Source organism: Rutilus rutilus (genome assembly GCF_951802725.1).
Source record: "Rutilus rutilus genome assembly, chromosome: 20".
Classification (NCBI taxonomy): domain Eukaryota; kingdom Metazoa; phylum Chordata; class Actinopteri; order Cypriniformes; family Leuciscidae; genus Rutilus; species Rutilus rutilus.
In genome coordinates, this window is record NC_140225.1 from 155,001 (window position 1) to 175,048 (window position 20,048).

Consider the following 20,048-nt stretch of genomic DNA (forward strand, 5'->3'; position numbering starts at 1 on the left):
AAATACTTTTTATGCTATTGTATGCTCATTTTTTAAATGTAAGCAACTAATTTAGACGTGCAAACTGGGTGCTGGTGTGGTGAGAAGTTCGAGCTCGGCCAGATTCGGCTCGAAGTCGTTCATCTTCGGATGCGGCGCCGCACGCGTTGTTACAAAATCTGCCGTGCACACCGCCAGGCGAAATGGGCCCTTGCGCACCCAACGCGCGCGACCGCCCACACCGCGATGACGTCATTTTTTGCCGCGCGCACCTTCACGCTCGTGCGGACGCGTCGAGTATAAACCAGGCTTAAGAGGAGGAAGAGTAAATAAATATTCAAATAAATAAATAAAAGAGTATGAGTGTAAGAGGGAGAGGAGGAAGAGGAAGAGTATGAGTGTAAGAGGAGGAAGAGTATGAGTGTAAGAGGGAGAGGAGGAAGAGTATGAGTGTAAGAGGAGGAAGAGTATGAGTGTAAGAGGGAGAGGAGGAAGAGTATGAGTGTAAGAGGAGGAAGAGAGTATGAGTGTAAGAGGAGGAAGAGTATGAGGAGGCAGAGAGTATGAGGAGGAAGAGTATGAGTGTAAGAGGGAGAGGAGGAAGAGGAGGAGTGTAAGAGGAGGAAGAGTATGAGTGTAAGAGGAGGAAGAGTATGAGGAGGAAGAGAGTATGAGGAGGAAGAGTATGAGTGTAAGAGGAGGAAGAGTATGAGGAGGAAGAGTATGAGTGTAAGAGGAGGAAGAGTATGAGGAGGAAGAGAGTATGAGGAGGAAGAGTATGAGTGTAAGAGGAGGAAGAGTATGAGGAGGAAGAGTATGAGTGTAAGAGGGAGAGGAGGAAGAGTATGAGTGTAAGAGGAGGAAGAGTATGAGTGTAAGAGGGAGAGGAGGAAGAGGAGGAGTGTAAGAGGAGGAAGAGTATGAGTGTAAGAGGGAGAGGAGGAAGAGGAGGAGTGTAAGAGGAGGAAGAGTATGAGGAGGAAGAGAGTATGAGGAGGAAGAGTATGAGTGTAAGAGGAGGAAGAGTATGAGTGTAAGAGGGAGAGGAGGAAGAGTATGAGTGTAAGAGGAGGAAGAGTATGAGTGTAAGAGGAGGAAGAGTATGAGTGTAAGAGGGAGAGGAGGAAGAGGAGGAGTGTAAGAGGAGGAAGAGAATGAGTGTAAGAGGGAGAGGAGGAAGAGGAGGAGTGTAAGAGGAGGAAGAGTATGAGTGTAAGAGGGAGAGGAGGAAGAGGAGGAGTGTAAGAGGAGGAAGAGTATGAGTGTAAGAGGAGGAAGAGTATGAGGAGGAAGAGAGTATGAGGAGGAAGAGTATGAGTGTAAGAGGAGGAAGAGTATGAGGAGGAAGAGAGTATGAGGAGGAAGAGTATGAGTGTAAGAGGGAGAGGAGGAAGAGTATGAGTGTAAGAGGAGGAAGAGTATGAGTGTAAGAGGAGGAAGAGTATGAGTGTAAGAGGGAGAGGAGGAAGAGTATGAGTGTAAGAGGAGGAAGAGTATGAGTGTAAGAGGGAGAGGAGGAAGAGTATGGGTGTAAGAGTGTAAGAGGAGGAAGAGTATGAGTGTAAGAGGGAGAGGAGGAAGAGTATGAGTGTAAGAGGAGGAAGAGTAAGAGTATGAGTGTAAGAGGGAGAGGAGGAAGAGTATGGGTGTATGAGGAGGAAGAGTATGAGTGTAAGAGGGAGAGGAGGAAGAGTATGAGTGTAAGAGGGAGAGGAGGAAGAGTATGAGTGTAAGAGTGTAAGAGGAGGAAGAGTATGAGTGTAAGAGGGAGAGGATGAAGAGTATGAGTGTAAGAGGAGGAAGAGTAAGAGTATGAGTGTAAGAGGGAGAGGAGGAAGAGTATGGGTGTATGAGGAGGAAGAGAGTATGAGGAGGAAGAGGAGGAAGAGTATGAGTGTAAGAGGGAGAGGAGGAAGAGTATGAGTGTAAGAGTGTAAGAGGAGGAAGAGTATGAGTGTAAGAGGGAGAGGATGAAGAGTATGAGTGTAAGAGGAGGAAGAGTAAGAGTATGAGTGTAAGAGGGAGAGGAGGAAGAGTATGGGTGTATGAGGAGGAAGAGAGTATGAGGAGGAAGAGGAGGAAGAGTATGAGTGTAAGAGGGAGAGGAGGAAGAGTATGAGTGTAAGAGGAGGAAGAGTATGAGTGTAAGAGGGAGAGGAGGAAGAGTATGAGTGTAAGAGGAGGAAGAGTATGAGTGTAAGAGGGAGAGGAGGAAGAGTATGAGTGTAAGAGGAGGAAAAGTATGAGTGTAAGAGGGAGAGGAGGAAGAGTATGAGTATGAGTGTAAGAGGAGGAAGAGTATGAGTGTATGAGGAGGAAGAGTATGAGTGTAAGAGGGAGAGGAGGAAGAGTATGGGTGTAAGAGGGAGAGGAGGAAGAGTATGAGTGTAAGAGGAGGAAGAGTATGAGTGTAAGAGGGAGAGGAGGAAGAGTATGAGTATGAGTGTAAGAGGGAGAGGAGGAAGAGTATGAGTGTAAGAGGAGTATGAGTGTAAGAGGAGGAAGAGTATGAGTGTAAGAGGGAGAGGAGGAAGAGTAAGAGTATGAGTGTAAGAGGGAGAGGAGGAAGAGTATGGGTGTATGAGGAGGAAGAGAGTATGAGGAGGAAGAGTATGAGTGTAAGAGGGAGAGGAGGAAGAGTATGAGTGTAAGAGTGTAAGAGGAGGAAGAGTATGAGTGTAAGAGGGAGAGGAGGAAGAGTATGAGTGTAAGAGGAGGAAGAGTAAGAGTATGAGTGTAAGAGGGAGAGGAGGAAGAGTATGGGTATATGAGGAGGAAGAGAGTATGAGGAGGAAGAGGAGGAAGAGTATGAGTGTAAGAGGGAGAGGAGGAAGAGTATGAGTGTAAGAGGAGGAAGAGTACGAGTGTAAGAGGGAGAGGAGGAAGAGTATGAGTGTAAGAGGAGGAAGAGTATGAGTGTAAGAGGGAGAGGAGGAAGAGTATGAGTGTAAGAGGAGGAAGAGTATGAGTGTAAGAGGGAGAGGAGGAAGAGTATGAGTGTAAGAGGAGGAAGAGTATGAGTGTAAGAGGGAGAGGAGGAAGAGTATGAGTGTAAGAGGAGGAAGAGTATGAGTGTAAGAGGGAGAGGGAGAGGAGGAAGAGTATGAGTGTATGAGGAGGAAGATTATGAGTGTAAGAGGGAGAGGAGGAAGAGTATGAGTATGAGTGTAAGAGGAGGAAGAGTATGAGTGTATGAGGAGGAAGAGTATGAGTGTAAGAGGGAGAGGAGGAAGAGTATGAGTGTAAGAGGAGGAAGAGTATGAGTGTAAGAGGGAGAGGAGGAAGAGTATGAGTGTAAGAGGAGGAAGAGTATGAGTGTAAGAGGGAGAGGGAGAGGAGGAAGAGTATGAGTGTATGAGGAGGAAGAGTATGAGTGTAAGAGCGAGAGGAGGAAGAGTATGAGTGTATGAGGAGGAAGAGTATGAGTGTAAGAGGGAGAGGAGGAAGAGTATGAGTGTAAGAGGAGGAAGAGTATGAGTGTAAGAGGAGGAAGAGTATGAGTGTAAGAGGGAGAGGAGGAAGAGTATGAGTGTAAGAGGGAGAGGAGGAGGAAGAGTAAGAGTGTATGAGGAGGAAGAGTATGAGTGTAAGAGGGAGAGGAGGAAGAGTATGAGTGTAAGAGGGAGAGGAGGAGGAAGAGTAAGAGTGTATGAGGAGGAAGAGTATGAGTGTAAGAGGGAGAGGAGGAAGAGTATGAGTGTATGAGGAGGAAGAGTATGAGTGTAAGAGGGAGAGGAGGAAGAGTATGAGTGTAAGAGGGAGAGGAGGAAGAGTATGAGTGTATGAGGAGGAAGAGTATGAGTGTAAGAGGGAGAGGAGGAAGAGTATGAGTGTAGGAGGGAGAGGAGGAGGAAGAGTAAGAGTGTATGAGGAGGAAGAGCATGAGTGTAAGAGGAGGAAGAGTATGAGTGTAGGAGGAGGAAGAGTATGAGTGTAAGAGGAGGAAGAGTATGAGTGTAAGAGGAGGAAGAGTATGAGTTAGAGGTGGTGGAAGAGGAAGAGTATGAGTTAGAGGTGGTGGAAGAGGAAGAGGAAGAGTATGAGTTAGAGGTGGTGGAAGAGGAAGAGTATGAGTTAGAGGTGGTGGAAGAGGAAGAGTATGAGTTAGAGGTGGTGGAAGTGGAAGAGGAAGAGTATGAGTTAGAGGTGGTGGAAGAGGAAGAGTATGAGTTAGAGGTGGTGGAAGTGGAAGAGGAAGAGTATGAGTTAGAGGTGGTGGAAGAGGAAGAGTATGAGTTAGAGGTGGTGGAAGAGGAAGAGGAAGAGTATGAGTTAGAGGTGGTGGAAGAGGAAGAGGAAGAGCAGGTGTGTAGAATGTTGTCACGGCTGGGTTGGTGAGTCTCTGTGAGGCCGGACTCCACATGAACACATGATGCTGAGGAGGAAGGAATCTCTCACTGATCTTGATTCTGCAGCTGCTCAACTCTTCTGAGAATAACATGCTTTTCATTTACAGTTGTTTAACCTTTTGGGCTTTTGCAGTTTTTTTTTACAGTATTCAAGAGTATTCAATACTGTACAATTTTCATTACAATACTACACTTGCAGTGCATACAGTATACAATGTATTCACCTTACTACTGTAAATTGTGATTATGTGTACTATACTTTTTTACGCAATTGCAAAATTTGTTCTGTTTATATATTGACTGATGTTTGTCTAATCTGAAAGCATTGTTTGATTTTGAGCAGATTAAATGGTTTTGAAGCGATTGATTGATTTTGCCAGAAGAGTCAGATGTTCTCTGAATGTAGTTTGAAGATTGTGTTTTGTGTTTAATGTTGTGAGAAAAAGAATGAAGGTTTTAAGAAATGTGTCTTAGCAATTGTGAAAAGCTGTAAAGAAGAGCCACGTGATGTCAGAGAGGCGCTGAACGCGGATCACTCGCGCCACCTGGTGGCCGCAAACATAAACTACATTTACACACATTCACTGTAATAGCACTAAATGTGTGACGAGTGACCTGAACTGCCACACAACTGGAAAAACTGGCTTTCCTTAATATGATTTACTGTTCTTGGTATTTTACACTTGTTATTTTATAATGATTAACCAGTTGATGTGATATTTGTCAGCTTTTATATTGATCAAAAGTGCTGCCTGTATTTTGCTCTTTTCTTCATTGGTGAGTGTAGTAGACTTACCGTATTTCTACAGCGCTTTATAGAGTACAGACTGATTCAGAGCAGCTTTACTGTGATAAACAGGAAAAAAACTGTGTTAATGTTGGAAAGTTCATCAATTATAAAGCAGCTCAACAGAAGCTCATTATTCAGATCAATTAAACAACACTTGGGAAAAACTACACTATATGTATACTATATGGCAAATCTCTGCCTGATTTTTTATTTTGTTGCAAAATGTAAATATATTATTGTCCAGCTCTAACCTGATAAATGCGAGTAAGACATGAAGATATCATAAACATCATGATTTTGCATGTGTAAGGCAGCGTATTGTGTTGTCCACAAGATGTCCCTATAACACTGCTGTGTTAGGACAGATTCAAGTACCTTTAGCTAGTGATGGGAAACAGAGGCTTTCTGAAGCATTTGAAGCTTTCATCAAATTGAGCCGAAAGAGATTAATTACTCACAGTTTCTAACACAATGCGCATTAGTGACATCTGGTGGTCACACTTGTTTTCTCCACCATATCTAACAAATCACAGCAGAGCAGAAGAGCACGTGACCAAACAAAGCTTCGGAAGTCTGTGACATACAAGTGTGGGATCAATAAAGTTCTCGCTGATCTCATCTAAATTAATTTGTGCCCATGAGAACACAACTAGTGTCATGTGTAGCAACGGATTCACATACTGATCAATAATATAAAATATACAAGTGAGTTATCATAATTATAGTAATTGTAATTGAAAAAATATTTTGGATGTTCTGTTGAAAAAAAAAAAAAAAAATGTATAGGGAAGTGTAGTGTTAAAGGGTTAATTCACCCAAAAATGAAAATTACCCCATGATTTACTCTCCCTCAAGCCATCCTAGGTGTATATGACATTCTTCTTTCAGACGAATACAATCAGAGTTATATTTAAAAAAAATCCTGGCTCTTCCAAGCTTGATAATGGCAGTGAATGGCTGTTTCTGTTCTGAAGTCCATCAAAGTGCATCTGTCCATCATAAAAGTGCATCTGTAAGACAAATTTAATATGCTGTCAATTTGTATTATTATTATTCTCAGCTTATTTCTGTTTTACGTGCAGTGCAGTATTATTTAAGAATTTACTTGCAGTTCATGAGAGGCCTTTCAGACGAGGAGGTGTACACCAGAATCACACCAATGCGCAGAGCTCCGAAGTCTAGCTAGAGAAACTAAGAAGTTTCAGACGCAGAGTACAGCAAAGAAAACAAATGCTCAGGTGGATGTAACATCAGGAGGGGTGAAACACCAAAATAGGTCAAAGCACATGTCTGAATTATCAGCGCTGACAGAAATGGTTAAGAAGTTAGCTCTCATTCAGGCAGATAAAATGACAAAGCTGTCACAACTAGAGTTGAGGAATGACCTCTCCACCCCTTGCCTCCCCATAAGCTGTCCAGCCAGCAAAGGGAAGCCAGAGTCCAAGCTTTGCCTGTTACTGGTGTGGAGAGCCAGGCAACACAGCCAGAGTGTGCCGAGCAGTGCTGCCGGATCCAAGCCTAGCTGAAGCCCAGCAGCCTAAGATTCCTACTGACGGACACGTGCACTCTGCTCAACATTTAAATGCTTAGTGCCCATGGCAGCTGGGGCATCCATGGGTACACAGCAAGGGCCCTACCCACGTGTCAAGAGGATTCGCACTGAAGGAGGGGAAACAGCCCTAGTGTGACCCAGGAACGAAGGGGAAGTAGAAGTCAACAGCAAGGCATGCAGGACTCTCATTGACTCCGGCTTGCAGATCACCAGTATTACGCACAACTACAGGCAGAGCCACCCAGCTCTACAGAAGCAGAAGTTACAGTCTTCTAAAATACCAATAGAGTGTGCAGCAGGTCAGACCATGCCCTACCACAGTGTCCTACACATCGACCTGAAAGTTCTGGGGAAAGAGCTCAAGGCTGTACCTACCTTCGTTGTTCCTGATTCCGACTATCGCTCTTCAGTCCCTCTGCTAGTGGGAACCAATGTCATTCAAGCCTCCTGAACCCACCTTCAAGCAGCTTATGGCCCGTAGTTTCTGTACCAGGTCAAAGAGAAGCATCCAGAGTCGTACACAGCTTTACTGAAGATGGGGAGCGCTGAGCAAAGTGAAATGCATGACCTTGTAGGTCCTGCTGTAGGATGCTGATGCATCCCCTGTGGTGGTTGTGACCAAGAAGGATGGATCACTTTGATTGTGTATCGACTACCGGAAGCTCAACTCCTGCAGCAACCGAGATGCATTCCCCCTGCCAAGGATAGAGGACGCTCTAGAGGCTTTAGGGCAAGCAAAGTACTTCTCCACCCTTGACCTTACATCGGGAGACTGGCAGTTAGAGGTTGTGGAACACAACAAGTACAAGACAGCATTCAGGACTCCCATGGGGCTGTTTGAGGCCAATAGAATGCCTTTTGGGCTGCAAAACGCACCCTCCACCTTTCAAATGCTGATGACCTCCTGTTTTGGGGACTTAAATTTCACCCATCTCCTTATTTACCTTGATGATATAATTATTTTCTCTAAGTCTTTTAATGAACATCTAGAGAGGCTCCAGCTGGCTATGGATAGGAGCATGGTATAAAACTGAAACCCTCCAAGTGCCAGCTTGTGAGAGAGGAAGGAAGTGCAGTACTTAGGTCACTGGGTGTCAGCGGAGGGCATCAGGACAGACCCAGAGGAGATCAGTAAGGTCAAGGATTGGGTGAGGCTTACTAATCGTATGGAAGTGCTGCGGTTCTGGGTTTTGCGGGTTACTATAGGAGGTATGTTAAGGGCTACTCTAACTTGGCTGCTCCGTTATACCGCCTTACCTCCAGTGACCCTAGAAAGAAACAAAAGAGGGATACAGAAAAGCCCAGGCCCTGAGCAGCCATTTCTGTGGACTGCTGACTGTGAGGAGCCCTTTCAATCCGGACTACAGTCAACCCTTTCTGCTGCAGACCGATGCCTCAGGAATGGAGCTTGGTGCTGTGCTAGTGCAGGTACAAGATGGGGTGGGAAGGGTCATTGAGTATGCGAGCAGAGGCCTGAGCCCACCTGAGACGAGGTATCCGGCACACAAGCTTGAGTTCTTCGCTCTCAAGTGGGCCGTGACGGATAAGTTCCATGACCACCTCTACGGGCACAAGTTTTCTGTAATATGTAATGACCTCAGCCAAACTCAACGACACAGGTCAGTGATGGGTTTCTCATCTGTCCATATTTGACTTTGACATCCAGTATCGGAGGGGACAGGATAACTCCAACGCTGACGCCCTCTCGCGTGTGTCCAATCAGGAAGTGGCGGAGACCCTGCAGTCATGCCCGCAGCAGGTGAGGACTGGTGGACCGAGACATGAGGAGGCACAAACCACCCAGGACCCTGGGGAGGTCTCAGGCAAGGACACAGCTGTCACAGAGGATCCTGAAAGCGGTCAGGCACTCCCTGCTATGACCACACAGGAGCTTTGAGCGGGACAGAAGGAAGACAGAGTTATCGGTCCCTTCCTCCACTTTAAGAGCAGGAACCACAAGCCAAGCCACAGTGAGAGGATTAAAGGGGTGGTGGAGCAACTAAAACTGCCAGAGAGGCTGCGTGAAACCGCCATAACAGCCCATCACAATGACTCAGGGTATCTGGGATTTGAGAGGACACTACAGATGATAAGGGAAAGATTTTACTGGCCAAGAATGTTTCAGGAGATCAAGGCTTAGTGTGAACAGTGTGAGAGAACTCCCACAGTCAATGTCAGGGCCCCCCTTGTCAGTATCCATACCAGTGCCCCCATGGAACTGGTTTGTGTGGACTTCTTAAAGCTGGAGAAGTCCAAGGGTGGTATGGAGAATGTGCTCATTGTTACAGATCACTTTGTTCGTTACACATAGGCCTACCCCACCAGGGACTAAAAGGCAGGCACAGTGGGCAGGGTCTTGAGGAGGAATTTCTTCTGCCGTTTTGGTTTCCTTGCAAAATTGCAATTGTGAAGGAGCTATGCAAGTGTATTGGCATCACTAAAACCCACACTACGCCATACCACCCCAAGGGCAACGAGACCACCGAAACATTCAACCATACCCTGATGAACATGCTGGGAACACTAGAGCTGCACCTGAAGCCCCGGTGGCATGAGCTTGTGGATTCCATGACACACGTATATAACTGCTCGCAACATGACTCCACTGGATATAGCCCGTACTACCTTATGTTTGGTAGACATCCCAGCTCCTCATCTTCGGGTCCCCCACAACGAACCAGCCGGTAGTGGAAATAGCAATGTAAAATATCTTTGTTGTTATTGCATGAAAGTTCAGTTTATTGAGATATTTTGTGTTTCAAACTGCTAAAGACCTAAATGCAGAGTAATATGGAGAGTTAAAATGTTTTGTTCTTCCTTTTAAATGTGATTAATGCGTGGTGGCTAATGCTAAGCTGTGTATGATAATATAAGGAGCGCGAGCTTGCTATTGAATTGCATGTACATTGAAATTTACTTTGTTAGTTTAAAACTTAAGTTCAGTTCTTGTTATCAACTCTATAGATGCCGTGCTGTGGAATAAACGGTCAAGCCACTATCCCGAACCCCTCTGTGTCTGCGTCGCCGCTCTCTACCACCACCCGCTCTCTACCACCACCCACGAACATACACAACATCCACGAACATACAGTACACAACACCCACGAACACGAACATACACAACACCCACGAACATACACAACAGCCACGAACATACACAACAGCCACGAACATACACAACACAGCGGTGTTAGAGACCAGTAAGCGCGCAGAAAGAGGGTTACATATACTATATGGCAAATCTCTGCCTGATGTTTTATTTTGTTGCAAAATGTTACTTATTATTGTCCGGCTCTAACCTGATAAATGCGACTATAAGACATGAAGATATTATAAACATCATGATTTTGCGTGTATATATACAGTGTATATATTAAACAGGACTTATATATATATATATATATATATATATATATATATATATTATGACTGACCAGGAAACAGACCACAGTTTTACTTCTCTTAACTTTATTCACATTACATACAAAAATAGAAACAGAGCAAGAATATATAAATAAGCTCTAAACATTATAGATTATTCTGACAGTCGGCGAGAGAAACTTTACATTCATTCGTGGAGTGAGACTTCTGTTCAAGTACAGAAAATAAATACAGTGATTTGATGAGGTAGATTCAGTTAAGTGCAGCTTATTATTGAATCGTTTACAACAACATCTAAACATCCTTAAATCAAGATACATTTACTGGAGAAGCAGAATGACTGAAGATATTAAGTCTTGAAAAACTGTTTAAAACAAGACCAAATATCTGCCAATGGAGACAGAAAATTAAACTTCAAAATCAAGATTATTTTAATGACTCAATCAGCAGATATTTTTCAAATCATTTGTGATGTGGTGGTAAATGTTAAGACTTAAAACAATTCACATAAAACACTGCAGCTTTATAAATTATTCTTGAGAAATGACGAGAAATCTGCTCTCACCAACACCTCATCAAATCTCCACGGAAACCAGCCACTGGTTGCCATGGCAATATGCCATACTGGGTTACTAGAGTAAGTCACGGACTTCAGTTAGTGTGTATTCTTCCGTAAGCGTCACATGACCGGATCTACTGTATGGCAGCGTACAGGCAGTGCTGGAGCTGCGAGGGGCCGTCACACACACACCCTGAGTGTCTGACCGCAAGCCCGTCACACACACACCCTGAGTGTCTGATCGCGTCCAGATCCCGCAGGATCCCGTCGATCACCGTCTCGTCCAGCAGTGGCCAGTGTGTGTCCAGTGAGCGGATCTGATGGGCCAGCGAGTGTGTATGTGTGTCCAGTGTGCCGGAGTCCGGCGGGCCGTAGAGGAAGTGTGTGTGTGTGTCTGCGGAGGGCGAGGGCTCCGGCGTCAGATCCGGCCCGAACAGGAAGTGCTCCGGGATCTCGCTCGCGTCCAGCACCGGCACACACACGGGCACCCGGTGAGAGTCCGGCACACACACGGGCACCCGGTGAGAGTCCGGCACACACACGGGCACCTGGTGAGAGTCCGGCACACACACGGGCACCTGGTGAGAGTCCGGCACACACACGGCAGGAACGGCGTCGTCGTACGGATGAGACGCAGCAAACGCTGGCGGGCAGAAGCGCGAGTCGCTCACCAGCTGCTCCAGAGCACTGAGGCCGGAGGACAGGAAGTCGTCAGACAGGAAGTCGGAGGAGTGGCAGGAAGTGGGGCTGTAGGGCGGCGTGGGGAAGAAGCCGGTCTCCGAGCTGCTGCCGGTCTTGATCCGCATCTCTCCTGCCGTCGGACCCGGAGACACCGGAGTGCTGCCGTACAGCTTGTGTTTGAGATAGACGGCCTCCGTTTCACTGCAGACGGAAGATCATGAGTTACTGAGACACACACATCACATCTTTCACATTTCTTCTTACTTGCAGGACAGAAGCTCTGTAGTACAACTGGGTAATTATCTCTCAGATTCTGTAATCAGTAGTTGTGGGGTTCCACAGGGTTCAGGTCTGGGGCCTATATTGTTTTCTTTGTACAGGTTACCACTCAGCTTTATTTGTCAAAAATATAATGTTGCGTATCATTGTTATGCAGATGATACTCAACTATATCTTCCATTGAAGGCAGATGATGGCACTGCATTAAATTCTTTGATGAATTGCTTGAGAGAAATTAAACTATGGATGGTACAGAATTTTTATTTATATTTATAAATATTGGTCATCTCAAACATCCCTTTTAAAGATCCCTAAATCTCAGCAAAAGTCCAAAGGGGATCGTGCCTCTTCAGTTGCTGCCCCGCCTCTGGAATAACCTGCCTCCGGATATTAGATGTTGCACTACATTGGGCTGTTTTTAAATCACGGTTGACGGCGTATTTAGTGCTTGCCCAGGCTTATGGTTGAGCTAGTAGTTGAGTGTACAGTGCATCCGGAATGTATTCACAGTGCTTCACTTTTTCCACATTTTGTTATGTTACAGCCTTATTCCACAATGAATTAAATTAATTATTTTCCTAAAATTCTATAAACAATACCCGATAATGACAACGTGAAAGAAGTTTGTTTGAAATCCCCGGCGCTCAGCTCTAGGAAGAGTCCTGGTGGTTACACACTTCTTCCATTAGCGGATGATGGAGGCCGCTGTGCTCATGGGGACCTTCAACGCTGCAGACATTGTTCTGTATCCGTCCCCAGATCTGGGCCTCGATACTATCCTGTTTCTGAGGACAGTTCTTTGGACTTCATGGCTTGGTTTGTGCTCTGACTTGCACTGTTAACTGTGGGAGCTTATATAGACAGGTGTGAGCCTTTCCAAATCTTTAATTTCTTTCACATTGTCATTATGGGGTAGCCTGGGTGCCAGCCCTAACCCCGCCCACAACATTTTTTGGTCGGGAAGTTCGGTCTGGACTCGATCCGTTGAGGAGTAATTATGCTCGGCTCCCAGAAGGCCGAGCCAATCAAATTGCCAGGGCGGGCTTTAATCGATGATGGACAGATGATCTGCGGTTACGTAATCACCAACGTCACCAAATAGCACTTGGGTTGAATTGGTTTTCAACAAAGACGACTGCAGCAGGAGAATTGAGATGTTTAGATTCCGCTATGTTTAGGAGAATTGAGGTGTTTAGATCGCGTCTGTTATAAAAGAAATCGACAGCGCATTCATTTTAAAAGACGAACAGAGAACCGCAATCAAGGCATTTGTCGATCGGAAAGATGTGTTTGCCGTCCTTCCTACGGGATTCGGCAAAAGTTTAATTTATCAGCTGACTCCGATGGTCGCTAATGGCGCTTTTCCACTGCATGGTACGGTACGGCTCGGTTCAGTACGGCTCACTTATGACGCATTTCCACTGCATGGTACGGTACGGTACGGCTCGCTTCGGCTCGCTTTAAATGGTACCACCTCTGTTGAGGTTCCAAGCGTACCGTACCGATACTAAAATGTGACGTGGAAACACTGCAGATCACTGATTGGTCAGACAGAATCATCACTACCAGCGTCATTGTATTTACAACACGAGACACTAAACCCGCTAGATTTAAATAGCCAGTAGACAACAGCCAACGCTGTAGCGCCTGTTTTAAAAGTATTTGCATCAAAAAAATAGTATAAACTTAAAAAAAAGAAATGGCTGAATCGTGGTCATTGGACGAGGTGCAGACGTTCTGCAACGTGCAGACGTTGGTTGCCGAGGAGCGGATGGGGAAACCCGGAATGAAAAATTCGCATTTAATATGATGATGTCATGGCAGTAGAGACGGCAACTATAACGATCAGTCCCACCCACTTTGAAGCGGTACTAACTGCAGTGGAAAAGCAACCGAGCTAAAGCGAACCGAACCGTGCCGTACCGAGCCGAGTCGTACCACACAGTGGAAAAGCGAAGCGAGCCGAACCGTTCCGTGCCGAGTCGAACCGTACCGAGCCGAACCGAGCCGTACCATGCAGTGGAAAAGCGCCATAAGAAGATGGGACGCAATGAAAACCCTGTGGTCATTGTGGTTTCTCCTTTGGTCGCACTCATGGAGTGCTTTATTATTACTTTACTCATTACTTTACTACTTCTTCCTGCGTGTGTGCAGTTGAGCTCTGTCCACAACGGTGTTGCTTCGCTCTACATACGTCACTTACTGTGTTGCTCTGATTGGTTGTAGGTCTATCCAATTGAGTGCAGAGTTCTTGTTTTTTCCTGGTTCGGTTAAGACACGCCTCATAATCAAAGCCCTATGGAGCAGTATCAGACTCACATTCTGCCTAGAATATGAGTATGACGAAGTCAGGCTAATTATGGGGTATTGCTTGTAGAATTTTGAGGAAAATCCATTTAATCCCTTTAATCCATTTTGAAATAAGATTTTGTTATATTATTAATATAACAAAATGTGGAAAAAGTGAAGCGCTGTGAAAACTTTCCGGATGCGCTGTATCTTGTTTTACTGTTGTCTTGCATTTTAATTGTATTTTGGTTTGGTGTGGTGATTAAGTTAGGGATAATGTACATCCAGTCGGTGGTTCTCTCTAACTAACCCGACAGGGTGATGAGGACCCCGACGCGAAGCGGAGAACAGGGTTTATTCTGAGATAACAACCGGCTGGATGTACATTATCCCGCTTATTACACGGCTACTTGCCACATAAGTAAATAATAAGACACAAAATATTGATCTATTATTTTATTAGCTCTTTAAACGCAAAGCTTCCGCGGAGAGAGCAGTTTCAGCGGCAAGTTCAAACTAGACGGACATTAAAGAGATACGGTATACAGTTATAACACTTATTACACAGCATTTCAACACATAAATAATAATGGAGATCAGAGATATTGATTTCAGATTAAACTGTTTTAAAATCGTACCTGTTTTTATCTTATAATCCAACAGTGAACAAAACAATAGTCACAAAATGGCCGCAGCGTTTGTGTGAAATAAGAGAGAGCGAGTCCACGATACTGGATGGCATAATTACATAACTGTACAATATTGATTCGACTGAGTTTTAATATTTTATTAACTCACCAAATGCAAAACTTCCACAAAGAAAAACCCGTTCCTAGTGAGTGTGTAGCGAGTGTATAGCGAGTGTGTAGCGAGTGTATAGCGAGTGTATAGCGAGTGTGTAGCGCTGATGACTTCAGTGACCCGGATGAGCTTGTGTTTCTAATCTCAGCGGCTGTTATCTGGGAATAACTTACCACTGGATGGAGCGATTGACCAATCAGAATCAAGCATTCCACAGAGCCGTGTAATAATGTTCTTTGTGTTTTTGGCTATTTATGCTGTTGGAATATTGTTTTAATGGAAAGAACTTTGGCCAGCTCACGTTGTTTTTAAACGTGCGATACAAATAACCTAAACTAAAGCTGTGTGCGTAAAGCGAGCAGGAGAAGATGAAGATGAGGATGAAGATGTTCACCTGATGACGTGGTTCGTGCAGGAGATCGACTCTTTGGCTGCTCCTATAGTTGCACAAGTGTAGATCCAGATCCAGGACAGATCCTTGCGCTGCAGTCGCACCAGCATCTGTGTGTGTGTGTCGCCCTCCTCTCGCACTGCAGGACCAGATCCAGTCAGAACATCAGCTGATCATTACATCACAGCAGCTCAAAGGTTTGGGCTTTAATGTTTGAGAAAAAGTCTCTTCTGCTCATTTATTTGATCAAAAATGCAGTAAAAACTGAAATATTATTCCAGTGTAAATCATCTGTTTTCTATGTGAATATACAGTAAAGTGTAATTTATTCCTGTGATCAAAGCTGAATTTCCAGCATCATTATTACTCCAGTCTTCAGTGTCACATGATCCGTCACAAATCATTCTAATATGATGATTTGATGATAAAGAAACATTTATGATTATCATTATGATTAATATTTTTGTGGAAACTGATACATTTTTATTTTTCAGAATACTTAGATGAATAGAAAGTTGAAAAGAACAGCATTTATTTGAAACAGAATCTTTTGTAACATTATAAATGTCTGTACTTTCACTTTTGATCTATTTAATGCATCCTTGCAGAATAAAAGTGTTTGTTTCTTCCTGTTTGTGTGACTCACGGAGTGTCGTGTGGCAGCGGGCGGCGAGCGTGATGTCATCAGGGTGCAGGAGGCTGTACCACGATCGACCAATCAGCTCCTCCGCTGAGAAACCCAGGTGGAAGAAGACACTGCGAAAACATAAACCTTCATTCAACACATCAAATCACTCATGTCCTAATAATGACGTCTTGGTGTCCGAAAAATAAAGTGATTTTGTGCTTAAACAAGAACAAATATCTGCCAATGGAGTCAGAAAAATAAACTTTATTCAAAGAGAAAACAAGATTATTTTTCTGACTCCACTGACAGATATTTGTTCTTGTTTTAAGCACAAACTCACTTCATTTTTCATGAAACAAGTCTTAATATCTTCAGTTATTTTATATCTTGATTTAAGAATGTTTAGATATTTGTGCTGGAAAACGAGACAGAAACACTGAGAAGAAGAAGAGGTGTGTGTGATGTACCTGTAGGGGGCGTGTGCGAGGCTCATGTCGGGCCGGTGGAGTGTGTGGAGTGTGTGGAGTGTGTGGAGTGTGTGGAGATCCTGCAGTCTGTCGGCGGTGGGCGAACAGAGAGCCACGAACACGCAGGAGTTCAGGAACCGTCCCTTCACCAGCATCGAGCCGCAGCCGTGCCGGAGCCGGAAGGCCTTGGAGGAGCGCATCCGACACACCAGACTCCTCTCTGAGACACACACACACACACACACACACACATCAGATCTGGATCAGGACACACACATGCAGGAGAACGCTGGGATCTGACACACACACACACACACACACACACACACACACACACACAGGAGAACGCTGGGATCCAACATACACACACACACACGCAGGAGAATGCTGGGATCCGACACACACACACACACACACACACACACACACACACAAACACACGCAGGAGAACGCTGGGATCCGACACACACACACACACACACACACACACACACACACACAAACACACGCAGGAGAACGCTGGGATCCGACACACACACACACTCACACTCACAGGAGAACGCTGGGATCCAACATACACACACACACACACACACACTCACATGCAGGAGAACGCTGGGATCCAACATACACACACACACGCAGGAGAACGCTGGGATCCGACACACACACACACACTTACACGCAGGAAAACGCTGGGATCCGACACACACACACACACACACTCACATGCAGGAGAACACTGGGATCCGACACACACACACGCAGGAGAACGCTGGGATCCAACATACACACACACACGCAGGAGAACGCTGGGATCCGACACACACACACACACACACTTACACGCAGGAGAACGCTGGGATCCAACATACACACACACACGCAGGAAAACGCTGGGATCCGACACACACACACACACACACACACACATGCAGGAGAACGCTGGGATCCGACACACACACACACACGCAGGAGAACGCTGGGATCCGACACACACACACTCACACACACACACACACGCAGGAGAACGCTGGGATCCGACACACACACACCTGAGGAGTCGTCCGGATCTCTCAGAACCAGCTTCAGCGCTTCTGCATCTCGACTGTCCATCATATCACAGAGCGAGTCTCCCTGAAGCACGTCCACCTGTGGAACAACACACACGCTTACACACACTCAACATAACCACTGAGAGTGAAGAGATAATGATCTAAACAACTAATGATCTTCACAACGGAAGTGAATCAATCAAACTAACTTTATCTGGACAATAACTTTATTCTAGATCTGCTGTAAAGCCTAATCTCTGTTACTGTAATCTCCTGTTATCACTGTAAAGCTGCTGTGAAACTCTATATTGTGAGTCGAGTCGAGTTTATTTCTACAGCGCTTTATACAGTGCAGATTCACAGCAGCTTCACAGTGATAAACATGCAAACTTCATCAAATCTGAGACTAATTCGGATTCATGTGTAAAGCATCTCTACAGAAGTCATTATTCAGATCATTAAGTTCATATGAAACAGAACAGAAACTCACCATCGACAGGCCGAGATATTCTCCCACGTTCTCCGACACATACAGCAGTTTCCCCTCTTTGGTCACAGCAACAATAAATCCAGGCAAGGCTTGAAGAAAGCTCTCGTTCAGAGCAGAGCCTCCACTGATGTCCTCAGCAACACCTGGACCAACACCTGGACCAACACCTGGATCAAGCAGAGACCAATCATGTTCAGATCTGAGATCAAGCAGAGATTCAGACTCAGATCTGAGACGGGAGTGTGTGTGTGTGTGTGTGTGTACCTGTGAGCAGAACACTCTTCCTGATGAAGGTGCAGATAAGGGCCATGGAGTGCAGGTACGACAGACGCTCCTGATCCTCGTATCCGATGGGAAGAAGCTCCCGAAGGCTCCGGATCTCAGCGTTGATCAGATCGCGACGTGCTTTAGATGCTCCTTTAGTGGACCTGCAGCAGAACACACACACACATACACACACACACACGGTCAGACAACATCTGCAACCAACAGTTTCTCATTCAGAGCCTCAGAAGAACCCAGGCCATCAATTATGGCAAAACATGCATTCGTTGCTTTTCTTTCCCCTCTGATTAACTTTCAGCAGTTATTATTATTAAAGATCTGTAATAATCCTGTTCGAGAGACACTGAGCCGGTGTGAGAGACACACACTGTGAACGAGAACTGATGACACACACACACACACACTCTTTCTCTAAACAGTGAAAAATAAAGTGATTTTGTGCTTAAAACAAGAACAAATATCTGCCAATGAAGTCAGAACATTTTATTTTATTCAGAGTAAACAAGACTATTTCTCTCTCTCTCTCTCTCGCACATACACACACACACACTCCCTAAAGCTCACTGAGTTGTAAGTACAACAAACACTCACCCAGCTAACAGGAACATTGTGTCAAGGTTCTTTCAATGTTATGAACAAACGTTCTTCCAGTTAATAGAACATAATAGTGTTCTCATAACGTTAGCACACACACATTATTTATACATCGTTCATGGAAGGTTTTTCTGAAACATTTTAGTGCGCCGTTCATCTGTTTCACTACTTGTTACAGAGAACATTCAAAAGTAACGCTCCCATGTTTGCAACATGATCAAATTAAACATTCCGTTATTCTCTTCTCTTACGTTCACATAACCAAGAAAAAGCATTCAGAGAACATTCAGAAATTACTTCTAAACTTTCTTAGAACAGATTTTTGTTAGCTAGGCAATTAACAGCTGACGTCATTACGTGCAGCACAATTTCATCAAGATGTAATGAACGCATCATAACGGTGCGCGTGCACGAGACTGACCTGAAGCGTTTAAACGCGCGTTGGCTCCGTCTGACGCTCGCGACGCTCATCCTCACCGAGATCTGGAGCAAAAAGCCCATGTGAAACAGAGGAAAAGATTTCTCGTTCATTCATTGATGGTGAATAAAACATTTATAACATGCAAAACCGATGACAGGTCAGTGTTAGTATAAAGTTAGAGTAAGGGTTAGAGTTAGAGTTGTAGAGCTCGCCTCACCTCTGACCGCTGAGTGTGTGTGCGTGTGAGAGAGTGTGTGTGTGATCCGCGAGTTTCTCGTGTTTATATAGTCTCGAGCTCAACCTGAGACCTCAGCCAGAAACACTCAGCCGTGACGACACGAGGAGTGACCCGATATTTATAGCGCGAGAGTGTAAAAATAACCAGTGACATCATCACAACACACACACACACACACACACACACACACAGAGAGAGAGAGAGAGAGAGAGAGAGATCATTAATAGTAAGTGTTCGTTATTCCACTCTTACTGTTATCTAAAATCAATATTTCATGCATTTCATCAGGTTTGAACATCTTTCAAGCTTCATGCAAAGATTCACAGTGTGTGTAGTTTGTGTGATTTAAGGCTGGAATGCACTAAAGTAATCAGAACAGAATTGGCAACTTTGTAAATGTTTAGAGATTATAACCTAGCATCGTTACAGATGCCATAGTTGTATAGGCCATCACACACTAGCAGACTTTCACATCAAACTCGCGCATGACAAATGAAAACGTGTTTTAAAATCAGAAGATCACACGTTTGCCTGGATGGAATCACACACACTGAAGATTAATGAAGTCAGAGTCCATCAAACACAGGAGACACACTCTGACTCTGTTCATCAGAGGATAAATCTGTGCAGAAGTGTGTATTCCAGCGGTCAGTGTGAGATTAGCAGAAACCTTCCTGCAAAGCTGCTGTGAAGAGCACTGGCACTCGTGTTAAAATGCTGTAAAGTGAGAATGCTTTCAAAAATAAAATCACAAATTGAATATATTTATGATTTAACTTCTATTAACTAATTCAAATCAATATATGGTGTAACGACACT

General features: G+C 44.7%; 1 protein-coding gene across 2 annotated transcripts; it reads right to left on the reverse strand.

The window, feature by feature from the left end:
• Window positions 1–10,117: 10,117 nt before the first annotated feature.
• On the reverse strand, window positions 10,118–19,322 carry npas4l (neuronal PAS domain protein 4 like). 2 transcript variants are annotated; one of them, XM_084391761.1, is made up of 9 exons: window positions 19,209–19,322; window positions 18,992–19,053; window positions 17,956–18,119; window positions 17,692–17,858; window positions 17,202–17,298; window positions 16,147–16,366; window positions 15,698–15,807; window positions 15,055–15,190; window positions 10,118–11,492 (listed from the first exon to the last, which is right to left on the reverse strand). In XM_084391761.1, the coding sequence occupies exons 2-9, from the start codon at window positions 19,039–19,041 to the stop codon at window positions 10,745–10,747; spliced, it is 1,692 nt and encodes a 563-aa protein (XP_084247887.1). In that variant the 5' UTR covers window positions 19,042–19,053; window positions 19,209–19,322; the 3' UTR covers window positions 10,118–10,744. The 2 variants fall into 2 exon arrangements, with proteins under 2 accessions (XP_084247887.1, XP_084247888.1); XM_084391762.1 differs by having other exon boundaries at window positions 10,126–11,492; window positions 17,692–17,846; window positions 19,209–19,301.
• Between the last annotated feature and the right edge of the window lie 726 nt (window positions 19,323–20,048).